The sequence below is a fragment of the Bos javanicus genome, chromosome 1 (genome assembly GCF_032452875.1).
Source record: "Bos javanicus breed banteng chromosome 1, ARS-OSU_banteng_1.0, whole genome shotgun sequence".
Classification (NCBI taxonomy): Eukaryota; Metazoa; Chordata; class Mammalia; order Artiodactyla; family Bovidae; genus Bos; species Bos javanicus.
In genome coordinates this window covers 71,060,330-71,076,577 of record NC_083868.1, presented here as the reverse complement: position 1 = coordinate 71,076,577, position 16,248 = coordinate 71,060,330, and the positions used below count along the sequence as shown (strand labels likewise).

At 40.5% G+C, this 16,248-nt stretch overlaps 1 protein-coding gene across 4 annotated transcripts in view; it reads left to right on the top strand.

The window, feature by feature from the left end:
• PCYT1A (phosphate cytidylyltransferase 1A, choline) overlaps positions 1 to 15,924 on the top strand; it is a 49,661-nt gene extending 33,737 nt beyond the window's left edge. For all 4 annotated transcript variants that reach the window (XM_061411636.1, XM_061411609.1, XM_061411619.1 and 1 more), the window contains 6 exons: positions 4,866 to 4,982; positions 6,141 to 6,292; positions 8,667 to 8,745; positions 9,172 to 9,314; positions 10,757 to 10,945; positions 11,823 to 15,924. In XM_061411636.1, the coding sequence (XP_061267620.1) occupies positions 4,866 to 4,982; positions 6,141 to 6,292; positions 8,667 to 8,745; positions 9,172 to 9,314; positions 10,757 to 10,945; positions 11,823 to 12,029 (887 nt within the window). In that variant the 3' untranslated portion in view covers positions 12,030 to 15,924. The remainder of the gene's footprint in view (positions 1 to 4,865; positions 4,983 to 6,140; positions 6,293 to 8,666; positions 8,746 to 9,171; positions 9,315 to 10,756; positions 10,946 to 11,822) is intronic.
• The last annotated feature ends 324 nt before the right edge of the window (positions 15,925 to 16,248 follow it).

Below are 16,248 nucleotides of genomic sequence, written 5' to 3'. Positions count from 1 at the left end.
CATCTAGTTATTTAGTCTAGAAGTAGTGCAAAGACTATAATTTATAATCCAAATCAAGACCATTTTTGAAAGTGAAAGCAGTTGCTCTTGATAATGTGCTGAAACAGCAGATGTCGGTCAAAGGGTATAGTCATCCTGGCCCATAGCCACTTGATAAAAGAATGCAAAACGCGTTCTTTCTCCCTAGATTTTTAGTTCAACAGTGGCCCCTTCTGGTCAGTTGATTAATACACCAGCCTGGATTTTCCAAAGACTTGGGTTAAGACATAGAGAATTGAGAGGTTGGGGTGCTGGGGAAAAGGCTGAAGAGAGCAAGAGGCACATCTGGGGCTGATCCAAGAAAGTTCAGCGTGATTTGGCCTAATATGGATGTTTCAGATCAGATCAGTCACTCAGTCGTGTCCGACTCTTTGCGACCCCATAAATCACAGCACGCCAGGCCTCCCTGTCCATCACCAACTCCCGGAGTTCACGGAGACTCACGTCCATCGACTCAGAGATGCCATCCAGCCATCTCATCCTCTGTCGTCCCCTTCTCCTCCTGCCCCCAGTCCCTCCCAGCATCAGAGTCTTTTCCAATGAGGCAACTCTTCGCATGAGGCGGCCAAAGTACTGGAGTTTCAGCTTTAGCATCATTCCTTCCAAAGAAATCCCAGGGCTGATCTCCTTCAGAATGGACTGGTTGGATCTCCTTGCAGTCCAAGGGACTCTCAAGAGTCTTCTCCAACACCGCAGTTCAAAAGCATCTATTCTTCGGCGCTCAGCCTTCTTCACAGTCCAACTCTCACATCCGTACATGACCACAGGAAAAACCATAGCCTTGACTAGACGAACCTTTGTTGGCAAAGTAATGTTTCTGCTTTTGAATATGCTATCTAGGTTGGTCATAACTTTCCTTCCAAGGAGTAAGCATCTTTTAATTTCATGGCTGCAGTCACCATCTGTAGTGATTTTGGAGCCCAGAAAAATAAAGTCTGACACTGTTTCCACTGTTTCCCCATCTATTTCCCATGAAGTGGTGGGACCGGATGCCATGATCTTCATTTTCTGAATGTTGAGCTTTAAGCCAACTTTTTCACTCTCCACTTTCACTTTCATCAAGAGGCTTTTGAGTTCCTCTTCACTTTCTGCCATAGGGTGGTGTCATCTGCATATCTGAGGTTATTGATATTTCTCCCGGCAATCTTGATTCCAGTTTGTGCTTCTTCCAGTCCAGCGTTTCTCATGATGTACTCTGCATATAAGTTAAATAAGCAGGGTGACAATATACAGTCTTGACGTACTCCTTTTCCTATTTGGAACCAGTCTGTTGTTCCATGTCCAGTTCTAACTGTTGCTTCCTGACCTGCATACAGATTTCTCAAGAGGCAAATCAGGTGGTCTGGTATTCCCATCTCTTTCAGAATTTTCCACAGTTTATTGTGATCCACACAGTCAAAGGCTTTGGCATAGTCAATAAAGCAGAAAGAGATGTTTTTCTGGAACTCTCTTGCTTTTTCTATGATCCAGCGGATGTTGGCCATTTGATCTCTGGTTCCTCTGCCTTTTCTAAAACCAGCTTGAACAGATGTCCTTTTCATTATAGGGGACTGGAATGCAAAAGTAGGAAGTCAAGAAACACCTGGAGTAACAGGCAAATTTGGCCTTGGAATACGGAATAAAGCAGGGCAAAGACTAATAGAGTTTTGCCAAGAAAATGCACTGGTCATAACAAACACCCTCTTCCAACAACACAAGAGAAGACTCTATACATGGACATCACCAGATGGTCAACACCGAAATCAGATTGATTATATTCTTTGCAGCCAAAGATGGAGAAGCTCTATACTGTCAGCAAAAACAAGACCAGGAGCTGACTGTGGCTCAGACCATGAACTCCTTATTGCCAAATTCAGACTTAAATTGAAGAAAGTAGGGAAAACCACTAGACCATTCAGGTATGATCTAAATCAAATCCATTATGATTATACAGTGGAAGTGAGAAATAGATTTAAGGGCCTAGATCTGATAGAGTGCCTGATGAACTATGGAATGAGGTTCGTGACATTGTACAGGACACAGGGATCAAGACCATTCCCATAGAAAAGAAATGCAAAAAAGCAAAATGGCTGTCTGGGGAGGCCTTACAAATAGCTGTGAAAAGAAGAGAAGCGAAAAGCAAAGGAGAAAAGGAAAGATATAAACATCTGAATGCAGAGTTCCAAAGAATAACAAGAAGAGATAAGAAAGCCTTCTTCAGCGATCAGTGCAAAGAAATAGAGGAAAACAACAGAATGGGAAAGACTAGGGATCTCTTCAAGAAAATCAGAGATACCAAAGGAACATTTCATGCAAAGATGGGCTCGATAAAGGACAGAAATGGTATGGACCTAACAGAAGCAGAAGAGATTAAGAAGAGATGGCAAGAATACACAGAAGAACTGTACAAAAAAGATCTTCACGACCCAGATAATCACGATGGTGTGATCACTGACCTAGAGCCAGACATCCTGGAATGTGAAGTCAAGTGGGCCTTAGAAAGCATCACTACGAACAAATCTAGTGGAGGTGATAGAATTCCAGTGGAGCTATTCCAAATCCTGAAAGATGCTGCTGTGAAAGTGCTGCACTCAATATGCCAGCAAATTTGGAAAACTCAGCAGTGGCCACAGGACTGGAAAAGGTCAGTTTTCATTCCAATCCCAAAGAAGGCAATTCCAAAGAATGCTCAGACTACCACACAATTGCATTCATCTCACACGCTAGTAAAGTAATGCTCAAAATTCTCCAAGCCAGGCTTCAAGCAATATGTGAACCGTGAACTTCCTGATGTGGATGTTTAACTGCTGGCAAATAGCCACTCAGTGTTAACAGCATTCTGTCCTACTGGCACTCTCCAGGAAGTGTGTTTACTGAGCTAAATCTCCTCATCTCACTTTGCCCTTGTTATATACTAATGGAAAGAAACACCAGCATAATATTCTCAAGTTTTATATTCTATCTGTTGTCTTTTAGGATCAAATAAAGTGAGATCATAACTACTCTGGACTTGTTTAGGAAAGATAGAAGTATGTTAGTTGCTTCATGGTCATGATTTCTAGGATGTTGAAGAGAGACTATACTACTCAGATTGGGCGGGGGCTGCTTTGTTTTGTAGGTGAGGAAACTGATACTTAAAGAGATTAAGATTACATAGGAATGTAGCTTGTTGGCAAGCTTAAGCTATAACTTTTTCTGACTCCTAAATCCATCATATTATTTCTCCGTTTTTTGTTGTATTGATGTATTTATTTAAAAATTTTACTTCCTATAAAATCGATGCGTTCCCATGACCTAACATTGAAAAAGGACACAGAGTGAAATGTCTTCCTCTCACTACTATCTCACATCCACCTAGTATCCCTTTTGCAGGCAACCAGTATTGCCAATTTCCTATGGATATCTAAGCAAATAATATAAGCAAAGTCTTCCCACAGTTTTAGTGGGTGGATCATGTCATAGTCTTCCAATGAAGTTTAGGTTGTTTCCAAAGTTTTGCTATTACAAAGAGTGCTGCAGTGAATAATGCAATCTGCATACATATTTACAAACATATCCATGAGATAAATTCCTAGAATTGGAATAGCTGGGCTAAAGGGTATAAACATTTGTCCTTTGTCTTTTGACAGATATTGCCTAATTTCTTTTCTTAAAAGTTTTACCAGTTTATATTTCTATCAGCAGTGTATGATTTCTCAATTTAAAAACTATTCATTTATGGATAAAGCTATCTATAAAGAAAAGTCCATAAGCCTCCTGAGAACCAGCTTCCTCTCTCTTGATTCATTGTCCTCAAGGCAGGAAGGAGATGTATCTTATCCCTACCTTCAGTATGGTGTATTTGATAAGGCTCTGACACTTCTTTCCAAAAATAATGCAGATGTTCCTACTGTTCTTTTTTGCTGCTACAGTAAAACAACTCTTCTTTTATTCATGTAGTGGAAATAGGTTGCCTAGGACTCATTAGATTTATCATTTGAAGCATGATGAACAACTGTATCAATTTCTTTCTCAGTGTGTTTACTTGACTTTAGAATTAGCCTTGTACCCCAGGAAATCATTTCCTGTGTTTTCTTTCACAGTCCACTACCACTAAAAATAAGTTGATAGTCATTTATTATTTTCACTAATGGACAGGAAAAGAGGAAAAGCTCTAATATAAAGTCCTAAAGTATTTATATATGATTTTCAAGTATTTTCTAAATCACCGTATACTGAGAAGGTGTAACATATTCACTATCAAGGAGAAATGCTTGAAGAAATTCCATCTGTTACCACAGAGCAGATAGTGAGGGTGAATCTGGGACTGAGAAGCAATAGATTGACAACTGGTGCTTACCTTCCTTCTTTTTCAGTCTCACTCCTCTGGATCAAGAAAAGTATTTTATTTTCAAGCAAAATGTTAGTCATTAGTAATCACAGCAGCTTGAAAATGAGAGCCAGCAGCCAAGACTATAGTTTAATTATAGTCTGTTTAAACATAACTGAAGTTTAAATATAAACCAAAAATGATGACTTTAAAGTTTTAGATATAGTTATTGTATAACTCTTCCCTTCACTGCTTAAAAAACTTCAAGAAAACAACCAAGAAACTCAATTACCTGATCAATTTGGTAAACCCAGACTGACAAAGAGAGTTCGTGGCTATAATGCCAAGAGAGTCTGTGGAATTCTGTGATGTTATTCCTTACAATCCCCAAACACCCCAAATTAAGGTGAGTAGCCAGAGAACACCTTAAAAGGGAGTTGTGCAAGAATTGAACAGTCACACAGTGCCATTTCCATTTGTTAAATATGACGTATTGAGTCAGTGTGTTTGTCTGATAAATTCTTTCCTTTGGATTTAGGTGAACGGCCTGTGAGAGTTTATGCAGATGGAATATTTGACTTATTTCATTCTGGTCATGCCCGGGCTCTGATGCAAGCAAAGAACCTTTTCCCTAATACATACCTCATTGTGGGAGGTAAGAAAACACCTACTGACTTAGGTGCTGTCCAGAAAAAAATTATAGTAGCCCTTTTTCTCCTGTCTTTATAACCTGAGTACATTCACTCTTATTTTGGTTTTTAAATGAAGGATATAGTGTTGCCTTTTTAAAATGTGAAGCATATGAAGAACATGAAGTATCTAAAATCTGAACTGTATAAACCTGGAGAGAGATGCTCTAAGCTCATTGACTTGAGATGTCCAGGATTTATCTCACTGGTTTTGGCTGGTTTCTGCAGTCTGATCCCCTATCGCCTACTTTAAAATAGCATTTACTTTAGATTTCAGTTTATCACCCTAACATGACTCTGTATGTTTGTATGTGTACTGTGCATGCTCAGGTGTGTGACTTTGTGACCCCGTGGACTCTAGCCCACCAGGCTCCTCTGTCCATGGTATTTTCCAGGCAAGAGTACTGGAGTGGGTTGCCATGCCCTTCTCCAGGGGATCTTCCCAACCCAGGGATCGAACCCACATCTCTTGCATCTCCTGGCATTGGCAGATAGATTCTTTACCACTGTACCACCTGGGAAGCCTCTCAGTTTATCATTCTGAATCAGCTGAAGTACAAAAGTCTGCTAAGCAAATGTTATGTGGTCCAGTCCAGGCTAATAGGGCTTAACTGCAGATAGTAAAGAAGCTGCCCTCAATGTGGGAGACCCAGCTTTGCTCCCTGGATTGGGGAGATCCCTTGGAGAAGGGAATGACAACTCATGCCAGTATTCTTGATTGAAGAATCCCATGGACAGAGGAGCAGCCTGGTGGGCTACAGTCCATGGGGTCGCAATGAGTCGGACATGACTGAGCAACTGATACTTTCCAGTCTGATAGGAAAACATTTTTTTTTAACTGTTCATTGATGCAGAAATGTACAGTAGGTTCATTTCAAAGCCAAAGACCATAGTCTTCTGTTGTATCCTCTCTTTTCCAAAGTGTGAACATAGTGAGTATTGCTCCCGAAGGTGTATCTTGGATTAGAAAGCATTGTTATCCAGACTGAGGTACATTTAGAGTATTGTTATCCAAGTGGGGTGCTTGGTTACAATCCTAGGAAATGGTAGAGGTTAGTGACCGAGGTGTGGTTAAGCAAGCAGAGGGGACTTTGACTTATAACCTTATGATGTGGTGAACTCAGTTTGCAGTGATGAGCTAACACACAACTTCAAAGGCTTCACTGTGATGAATGAAAATGAGCGCTATGATGCAGTGCAGCACTGCCGCTATGTGGATGAGGTGGTGAGGAATGCCCCCTGGACCCTGACACCAGAGTTCCTGGCAGAACACCGGGTAAGAAACTGAGTACATGTTCCCATTCCCTGTTTTGTAATTCCCTCAATTTTGAAGGCTTCTGGTACTTGGGCTAGTTTTCCACTAGCTTTATTTTATTTCTACCTTCTCTGTAAATTTAATATAAAAGAGATGATGATGTTATTACTTCTAATAATAGTCATCCCTGACATTTTTATTGGATTTGATGGTTTAGAGGCGCTTTTACATCCATTATATTTCATTTGTTCCCCATGAAAGTCCTGTTGGGTAGTTATTAGTTATTTCCACTTTACGTATGAGAACAGGGCCAGAGAGGCCAAATAACCAGGTTACACTCTAGCAGGGCTAGAAATTTAACCTCTATGCACCCCCACTCTTTCCCCCATAGATGTGTACATCCTTGTAGTGTACCAGCCTCTTTAGAGTATACCTAGCCCCAGCCATGCTCTCGGTTCAGTTCGGTAGCTCAGTTGTGTCTGACTCTTCGCGACCCCATGGGCTGCAACACACCAGGCTTCCCTGTCCATCACCAACTCCCGGAGTTTACTCAGGCTCATGTCCATTGAGTCGGTGATGCTATCCAACCATCTCATCCTCTGTCGTACCCTTCTCCTCCCGCCTTCAATCTTTCCCAGCATCAAGGTCTTTTCAAATAAGTCAGTTCTTCCCATCAGGTGGCCAAAGTATTGGACTTTCACCTTCAGCATCAGTCCTTCCAATGAATATTCAGGACTGATATCCTTTAGGATAGACTGGTTGGATCTCCTTGCAGTCCAAGGGACTTTCAAGAGTCTTCTCCAGCACCACAGTTCAAAAGCATAAATTCTTCAGCACTCAGCTTTCTTTATAGTCTAACTCTCACATCTATACATGACCACTGGAAAAACCATAGCTTTGAGTAGATGGACCTTTGTTGGAAAAGTAATGTCTCCGCTTTTTAATATGCTGTCTAGGTTGGTCATAGCTTTTTTTCCATGCTCTCAAGGAGCTCACATTCCAGGAAATAAGATATAGAAACATGGACTTATCTTGTATTGGCTTAAATTTAGTTTCAAGACTTTTAATTTCAGTCTAGAAATTATATGGGGTCAGAAACCAGGGATGTTTCTCACTTTGTCTCAGTGAATTGGTATTATAAAAATCCTTATCTCCTTTTTATTTTCCCACATTAAAAAATCAGATTTCCTACAAAAGATGGGTTTATAGCTGAGAAGAACTTACCAGGTTTATAGCTGAGAAGAACTTACCAGGTCCGGTTGGAGGCCCTCAAGCTTGAGGAACCAGCAAGCATGTTGTCAGTTCTTTACAGTGGTGTGTAGAATGTTGAAAGTAAATTGTCCAGTGAGACAGGAAATAAAAAGTAGCCAAAGTGCTTCAAAAGCAGTATTTGGGTAAGCCTGAAGCTAAGGGATATTTGTTACAACTATTTAGGATTTGGACAGACCTTTTATAGTTCTATAGCTTTTCTGCATCAACATTTAGCAGCCAGTGGTACCAAAGGTGAAGAGCAAGATTATTCTCAGCAACATGGCCAGGCAGGCCCAGGCAGAAGAGGTTAGAGGGACTCCCAGATTCCCTTTTCTCTCCTTGTTTGTAGTATATCGTCAGTCACGAGTCTGGCTTGCTCACCGTTCTTATTTTCACTTTGCTGCCTTTGTGTCCCTGACAAATTGTTCATGGGTAATTGATATGTTAGCTGAGAGTTCCTGACATAGTCCTGATGAGCGTAACATTACAATGGCTTCTTGGAGCTGTATAGTGGTATTAGCAATTATATTAACAAAGGAGATACGGCCTATTCAAGAAGGAGTAATTGAGGTTTAGAAAGATTGTTGATCCCAGTGCAAGAGATATTGACAGTAGTAAAGTGATAAATCTGAGACCTAAAGGTCTTTTATGGGGCTCTTGGTTGCTATTTTTATATTCCCATTTACCTCACAGACTTAGAGAGAAACTAGTTAACAAAGAAGTGACTTCTTTCTCATATTTTTAGAAACTGTGTTTGACCAGTGCTTGTAGAGCCAGGAGGATAGGGAGGTTTCTTTTCTTCTTTTCTTGACTCCATCCACTAGCTAGCATACCACAAAATCCTCCAGGCCTATTTCCCACACCGTGGTGACTGGTATTCAGTGTGAAGGTAGCACTTCCAGGAACCAGGAGGAGCAACTAGAAGAGAAACTGGCTAACTTCATGTTTATGATCCATAAACAGTTAGGTTGGATCACTTGTAAAAGAATTGTGAAATTTATGAGCCGAGCAAGGAGAGACAAAGAGAAAAGTTCATTTGAGGCCTGGCTTCACCTTGTGGCCCTTTTTCTGGGCCACAGAGTGTTGCCTGGTTCTTTCTAAGTAGCAGTTATCCTGAGTTTTAATGATGTTTCCTTATTTTCAGATTGATTTTGTGGCTCATGATGACATCCCTTATTCTTCTGCTGGGAGTGATGATGTTTATAAGCACATCAAGGAAGCAGGTGAGTAAGGTGATGTGCATCCTCATTTTATGGAGTCTCCGGAATAATGACATATTCAATCACATCACTACAGAGGAAAATTTATACAGTGAGAAATTCAACATCCACTTTTAGGTCACACTTTGGATAAGAGGTTAAAGTGAGCATAGCATCATATCCATCAGTTCTCAGTCTAAACATCTACTTTTGTTGTCTTTTTAATTTCAAGAAACCCTTCTCCAGCCCCATTCTTTTCTTAATATTAGGACATTTCCTTACTCCTAACCCTTCATTCAGTCTTCCTTCTGTATGTCAGTATCTCAGACTGTACTTAGTAATAGCAGACTCTGCTTTTTGAGGATAGGAAAGGACTGTGGCTCCCAGTTTCCATCTAGTCCTACTGCCTGAGCTATGCAGAGTATCACAGTATTTGTGTTTTTGGGTTAGGCATGTTTGCTCCAACACAGAGGACAGAAGGTATCTCCACATCAGACATCATCACTCGAATTGTCCGTGACTATGATGTGTATGCCAGGAGGAACCTCCAGAGGGGCTACACAGCAAAGGAACTCAATGTCAGCTTTATCAATGTAAGTTCTAACCTCATCCCAGAGTTCCCTGGCCCTATAGGACATGTGGCCTCTCACTTTGTCTAAGTTAAACTTGCTCTTCAATCTGCTCTTATTATCACCTCCAAAAGCTCAGTGGATACCTCTTTGCACATAGTACTATGCCAGGCTTTTTACAAAGAGCATTTGGATGTATCTGTTCTGTAAAAAGAAGCATTATCTGCCTTTATGGTCTAGTATCACAACATTGATATAAGGACATACAGCCAATTAAATAAGAATGTATAACTTACAAAGTACAGTGTTTATATTGAATACATTTAAAACAGTAGTTCTTAACTTTTTTTTAATTGTATGGTCTTTATAAATCTGATGCAAACTATGGATCTTCTCCCTGTGTGGATAGTAACACACAGCATTTTGCATGCAACTTCTCAAGGCACATGGAACTAACTTTTAAAATTTGATTATGAAAGCAAGTTTATCTTAGCTTAATATTGCCCTTAGAAACAAACTGCTGTACATTTTGTATATAAATTATACCTCAGTAAACTTGATTTAAAAAGAAGAAAGCTGCTGTGTCTTCTATACGTGAGTAATTTACCATGCTCCCTCATTTGTTCCCAGCTCTGTGAATTATGAATGGGTAAAATGGTTTCATCTAAATTGATTTATCTGTGCAGATAAATGCTGGCTACTGTTACACTGTTGTTACACTGCAGAATTTATTTTCAGGTATTTAAGAATCCTAAACATACTCCCCTTCCCCTTTATGATCTGAAAATGAGAACACTTTTCATTTGGCTGAAGACTCCTTCCCTCCCTTTGGGAGGGTTCATACAATTTTCCCTTATTTTTAGGGCAGCTGACAGGACCAATGAGTATCATCCTTACTTTGCGAATGAGCAAACAGACCTCCAGATGTTAAAAAAAAAAACAACTTCTCTGTAGTCATAGAATAAGCCAGTGATGGAGGGAAAATTTTAGCACAATAAATGAATTAAGTAAAAGGTCTACTACTTTCTTTTTCAACCTGTTAGAGTTGACTTGTTGTTGGCAGTACTGTACAGTGATCTTGGTGCTCCCTCCCTATACATATACATCTCTGTCTAGAATGGGGTTTTGGGTTTTGTTGGGCATGTTTATCTTCCAAGTTAATGTTTTGTCTTAAAAATCTGAGTTTGTTTGGTATATGCCAGTCTGTTACTGGGCTTACCCTGTGCATTTAGTTTAGTCCTGGGCTCTACAATCTTAGAATTATTACACTTTTACTTAGGATGACCATCCAGAGCATATCTTTTCTGTTACCATGGTAGGGAAATATGGGATATATTAAAGTAAAGTGAAATTCTCAAGACCGAAAGGAGTGTCTAAATAGAGTACCAAACCAAGTCTTTTCCTTCCCCTTGGTATGGAAGGTCAGAGTGAGTATTATTTCTCAAAACAGTTATTTCTTTATCCAGGAGAAGAAATACCACTTACAGGAGCGAGTTGACAAAGTAAAGAAGAAAGTGAAAGATGTGGAGGAAAAGTCAAAGGAATTTGTTCAGAAGGTGGAAGAAAAAAGCATTGACCTCATTCAGAAATGGGAAGAGAAATCCCGAGAATTCATTGGAAGTTTCCTGGAAATGTTTGGTCCAGAAGGAGCGCTGGTATGTTCCTTCCTGCTGGGCTATTTAGGGAAATTCAGGAAAATCTAGGGAATTCTTATGCTGTGAAAGGAACTATAGAATCCTTGAGCAGAAAGGGACATTGACAATAAGAAGTTATCTAATATGTTCCCTTTATTGGGCAGAACTATATTTCAACTATCCCCAGAAAGGTTTTAAAAATCTTTACAGAACGTGGTTATACATTCGCCTAATTTTGCCAGTTCTCTATAAACCTCCAAATATGGTGACAAGTGAGTAACCTTGCCTAGCTTGCTTCTACATTACAGTTTTGGATAGAAGGAAAGGAAAGAGCAAAGAACAGTTTAAAAAAAAAAAAAAACACTGCCTCGACTACAAGCAGCCACTGCAGGATTGCTGGGTAAGGTGGGAGTTCTGTCCTTGAGGAATAGGCAAGGTCTTTTTGAGCTAGATAAGAGGTGCATGTGTAGCTATTAGCAGATGAGCCCTAGGATATCAGAGATGATCTGGCTGTGGGGGTGCTTGGATGCCAGAATAGATTATTCATGGAGAATATAGAATTTTCAGAAAATCCCCAAAACTAAGGTAGATACCCTTTTGTCTGAGTTAATTCCTTTGTTTTTGCCTAGAACCTAGACTACAGACCAAGTAGCTTTTTAAGAATTCCTTTGACATAGAAGTCAAAGATTGGGTGACAGTGGATAACAGGTGGGACCCCTTAGACATGTAGTCTAGCATAACCACTTTGACTGAGAAATTGCTTAGAATTGTATCTGTGGCTTACTTGGTCACTTTTGACATTACAGAGGGCACTCACGATAATTTGAAGTCTCAGATCTCCTCCATTGGTTAGTAGGATCCATAGGTTTCTTCTAACTCTTCCTTTTGGTCTCCCCAGAAACATATGCTGAAAGAGGGGAAAGGCCGGATGCTGCAGGCCATCAGTCCAAGGCAGAGTCCCAGCAACAGCCCCACTCGTGAACGTTCCCCCTCTCCCTCTTTCCGGTGGCCCTTCTCTGGCAAGACTTCCCCGCCTTCCTCCCCAACAAATCTCTCCAGACACAAGTCTGCAGCCTATGATATCAGTGAGGATGAAGAAGACTAAATTTTCATCTCTCCTTTCTCCTCCCCTCCCTCTGTCCCAACCTTCAGAAGCTCTCTGTTGAATTCCAGATTGTGATCCCAACACTAATCCTAAGGACAGCTACAAAGGAAAGACAGTTGGGGCAAGAGGACTTAGGATGGGGGGACCAGACAGCCTGTCCTCGGAGAGACATCACCCATCCCCACCAAGAAGGAGGCTAACTACATCTTAGAAGCCTGTTCTTCATTCATATCCCCTCCCCATGGACTTTGCTTTACTGTTTATGTTCATGTGCTCTTGACAGGGAAATTGTCATTTTTATTAATTTTTTAAAAATTAGTCTTTCAAACGTAGTAAGTAGAACTAATTTTTTGCCCCCGAGGAGTGGGCAGAAGGAAGTGGTGTAATACCCAGAGGCCTTTTCTTCTTGATACACCGTAGTGTTTGCCTTCTATTCTCAGGCAAACCGTCTTGCCAACTCCTTCAGGCAGTGAGCCATGCTGATGGGCGATTTGGAGGGGAAATACCATAATCTTGGTTTCCTTTTTTTAAAAAGCTAAAAGCTGAATAACGGCCACAAATCCCCAGTGTATACTGCTGGCACGTGTGTCCGTGTGGCTGTGGGAAGAAGGAGATCTGAGTCTGACTTTTCTTACTCCCTGAGGAGTTTCTTGTTGGACCCAATGGGGTCCATGAAGACACTGATGGGGATGGAACCAGACCACATGGCATCAGCTGCGGTTTCTATGCTGTGTTCATCTCTCAGAAAATTCTGTTGCCCAGTTATTTGGGAGCTCTTGTCAATCTCTTTTTTGTAATCTTTAAATTCTTCCTGCCTTTAAAGGGAGGAACACTTTCAGGTTTACTCTGATTGAGGAGGGGAGTTGGACAATACTCAAACCTATACAAAAGTCAGTTTAATTTTCCTCTGGGAGTAAGTCCCTAGCCCTACTACTCCTGTCTTAATACTCATTTCCTAGCTTTTTACAAAGGATACTTTGTAAATGTCTGCAGTTTCAACATGATCTGTTAATCCATGTTGCTCATAACCATATTGAATATTGAGAGAGGTTTGCAGAGAACATAGGTGCAAAAGCATAAGGAAACACACCCCTTTTTAAAGCCCTGTCTTGACCTCTTCCCCTTGTAATAGTATCCTTGACTGGAACCAGTGCTCCATGAGGTGTTTCTTTTCCCCAGGGAGTTGGCATCTGGCAGGGACTCACATCACTGCCCCTCTAGCAAGTCTCCAGTGGCTCACATTATAAGAGTGTGGTAGATTCCCTCCCTCTCCCTCTGCCTGCCCCCATCTCCCTGTTACGTTGCCCAGGGGATTCACCACTTAAATTTCACATCAGAGAATGCTGAAGCTTAAGCACTTGCTGTTGAGCATGAGCTCCTTTTCAGCTTGTAGCATCCTACAGCACATGACCTAGCAGATCATTATCTATCATAATCCTAATCCTTATCATATCATAAGGTTCAGGGGAAATTTGCTTCTGTCCAGGGCCATCTCATCACTCATAAATACCCCTTGTGGGGGTGGAGTTTTAGTGTTTTCAGCTGAGAAAACCACATTTTATCTTTGCCCCTCTGCTAAGGTTGTGAGCATCTCATAATCCCTTTCCTGAACACTTTCTGGTAAAACTTGCTCTTATGCCTGAGGGCCAGTGGCTAGAGTTACTGCCTGCCTGCACAGCAGGACTACCTAGGTTCTTAAAACTCAGATCATCCAGAGAAGCAGAATGCAGCAGAGTAGAGGAATAAACAGAGTGAACCTCTTGCTGTCCTGATGGCCCATGAAAATTACATTTCTAACTCTTCTCATGAAGTGCTATTTTTACTATCAAATCTAGTTTACACAGGCTTTGGCTTGAAATCCTTTTTTTGAAACTGTTGAAGTTAATGTTTTCCTACAATACCAGCTTTGTAGGATCATATATTTTAACTTTTCTGCTTCAGTCTTCCCTTTTTGGGAATTCTGCCCATTTCTGTTGATAGAAAAATGGTGAAATCACCACTGAAACCCACCTACATTTTCTCTCAAAATACATGTCCAAGTATATTTGGAAAGGGAGGCAATCCGAATGTGATTTTCCTCCCTGCAGTCACTCCTCACAGGTATTGTCTGGGTCCCAAATGTTTGGCCTGCCTTCTCTGCTCTGTAGATGGGCTGCTTTGGGCACATCCTGTCCTTGGAGTATGACGTCTAGGCCAACAAGCTCCATGAGACTGCCAGCACTGGCATGTGCACGTGTTGTCGGAAAACTCTCACCCCTTCTGGTGAGCCTCTGTGGCCTCAGTCTCCTAACACAGTATATCTCCGTGAAATTTTGACTGAAAGCAAAAAACTTTATGGCATGGCATGCTAGGTACTTTGGGATAAATGTGATCCTATGTGCTGGACAACGGTGGGTGGGTGGAGGAAGTTGTTGGGATGATGCATTATTTGATCATTTGTGCCTAATTAAATGAGGTTAGAGATTCGCATTCCACAACCGTGTGTGTGATCTGTAAATCTTTAAATATTAGTGTTGTTAATATTAATTTTTAACATTAATTTTAATATTACTTAAACCCTAAATTGCACAAGCAAAGCTGTCAGCCTGAATAGGCCAAATGTGGCAGAAATGGGAGAGCCTTAGAAGTTGGTTGGCCTTATAGCCTCTCTCTGTAATAGATGGAGAAGGGAGACAGAAGCCTTGTAGCCAGTGGTGAGGATGTGCCATTTCATCAGTTACCTTGAGATGAGCTGGGCAGAAAGTTTGTTTTTTTCATACACTAGACTCCACAGCACTGAAGGGTAGAGGTTGAAATTTTAGAGGAGTAGAAATGGGTCATTTGTACTGCTCCAGCTGCTTCTGATCACTAGAGCCAAAGACCATTATTTTGATGAGGCTTGGGTAAGAAGGTTGGGGATGTGAAGAGGTCGAAAGTCCCGAATAAGAGAAAAAATTTGAGGGAGGTCAAGAGAGCTTTTGACCTTTTCTGATCACTGATAACATCACAGGCAGCACCTGAGTTACATTTTTCTTATTTGTGACCACACAGCTGTCCAGGAAGTCTTTGAATATTGCATCCACAATGATTCTTCACAGTGCTTTTTATTCTTTCTTGACTTATGGGCAGCTTTTGTCTTTCTGGAGCTCATGGCCTTATTAATCCTGTTTCAAACCCTATATCTAAAATCTTTCCAAATCAAGTCTATTTTGCTGCTTTTGTTTAATTTCCTAAAAGCCATAGCCTTTACATGTTCTGTCAGCAAACTATCACCAGAAGTTGAACCAATGCAAGTAGGAGAAAAGCTCCCTTAACAATGTTTTTAACTAATGGTATTTTTTTCAAGCTTATCAATATAAGTATTTTTAAAGTTATATTTTTCAAGGTCATACAATGATTGTTCTTGTTTTCTCTCATGGAATAGATTGTCATGGGATAAAGACTGGTCCCTAGCTATTATTTTTGCAAATAAGTAGAACATGTTTTGGGGATTATACTATTAAATGTTAATTTTCTTTAAAAGAAAGAAGAAAGATACTCTGTCTGCCAAAGTTTGATGTTAGTACTTAGATTGGGGTAGAAAACAAAAGTAGTTGGTTTAACATTAAAATGACTGCAGTTCTGTTTTCTTAGCTTTCAAGTGGGCTTTCCCACTATTCTTAGGGAGACACTGACTGTTTTGAACACAAAGATTTGATTGGTTGAGTTGTTTTGTATTGTGGATCCTGAGAAGAGTGTTGGAAAGAAATACTGGCCTTGGTGTAAACGTTGGCCCCATCACCAGTGCTGGTGTCCACAAGGACGTTTTCCTTAATCGGTGTTGAGTATTTTTTTTTCCTGTCTGAGTGTTATTAAATTGTTATTGTTCAGTTATTTTGGCTTTTGTCATTAGCCAAATAAAGGCAAAGTGATTTTACCTAATGTTTCATTTTATATGTTTTGACTTGGTATACATGTGTATTATATATTTTATGTATTTGAGACTTTTACCTGTATGATCAGTTCCTTTACTTTTGCATCCTAATTTGTCTCCTCAGAATCATTGCATGCCCATATCATTGCAATTCCTTTTGCAGCTTGGTACAGAAGACTCAAAAAGCCATTGGCCCACAAAGGGAGGCTGATCTAGATCTCCCAGGTCTAATGTCATCAGCGCCCTACTGACACATCTGTAAGGGAAGAAAACACCTTCCATCTGTTCTTCAGAAGCCTTGTTTCTTTGAGACTTTGGGATCCTACT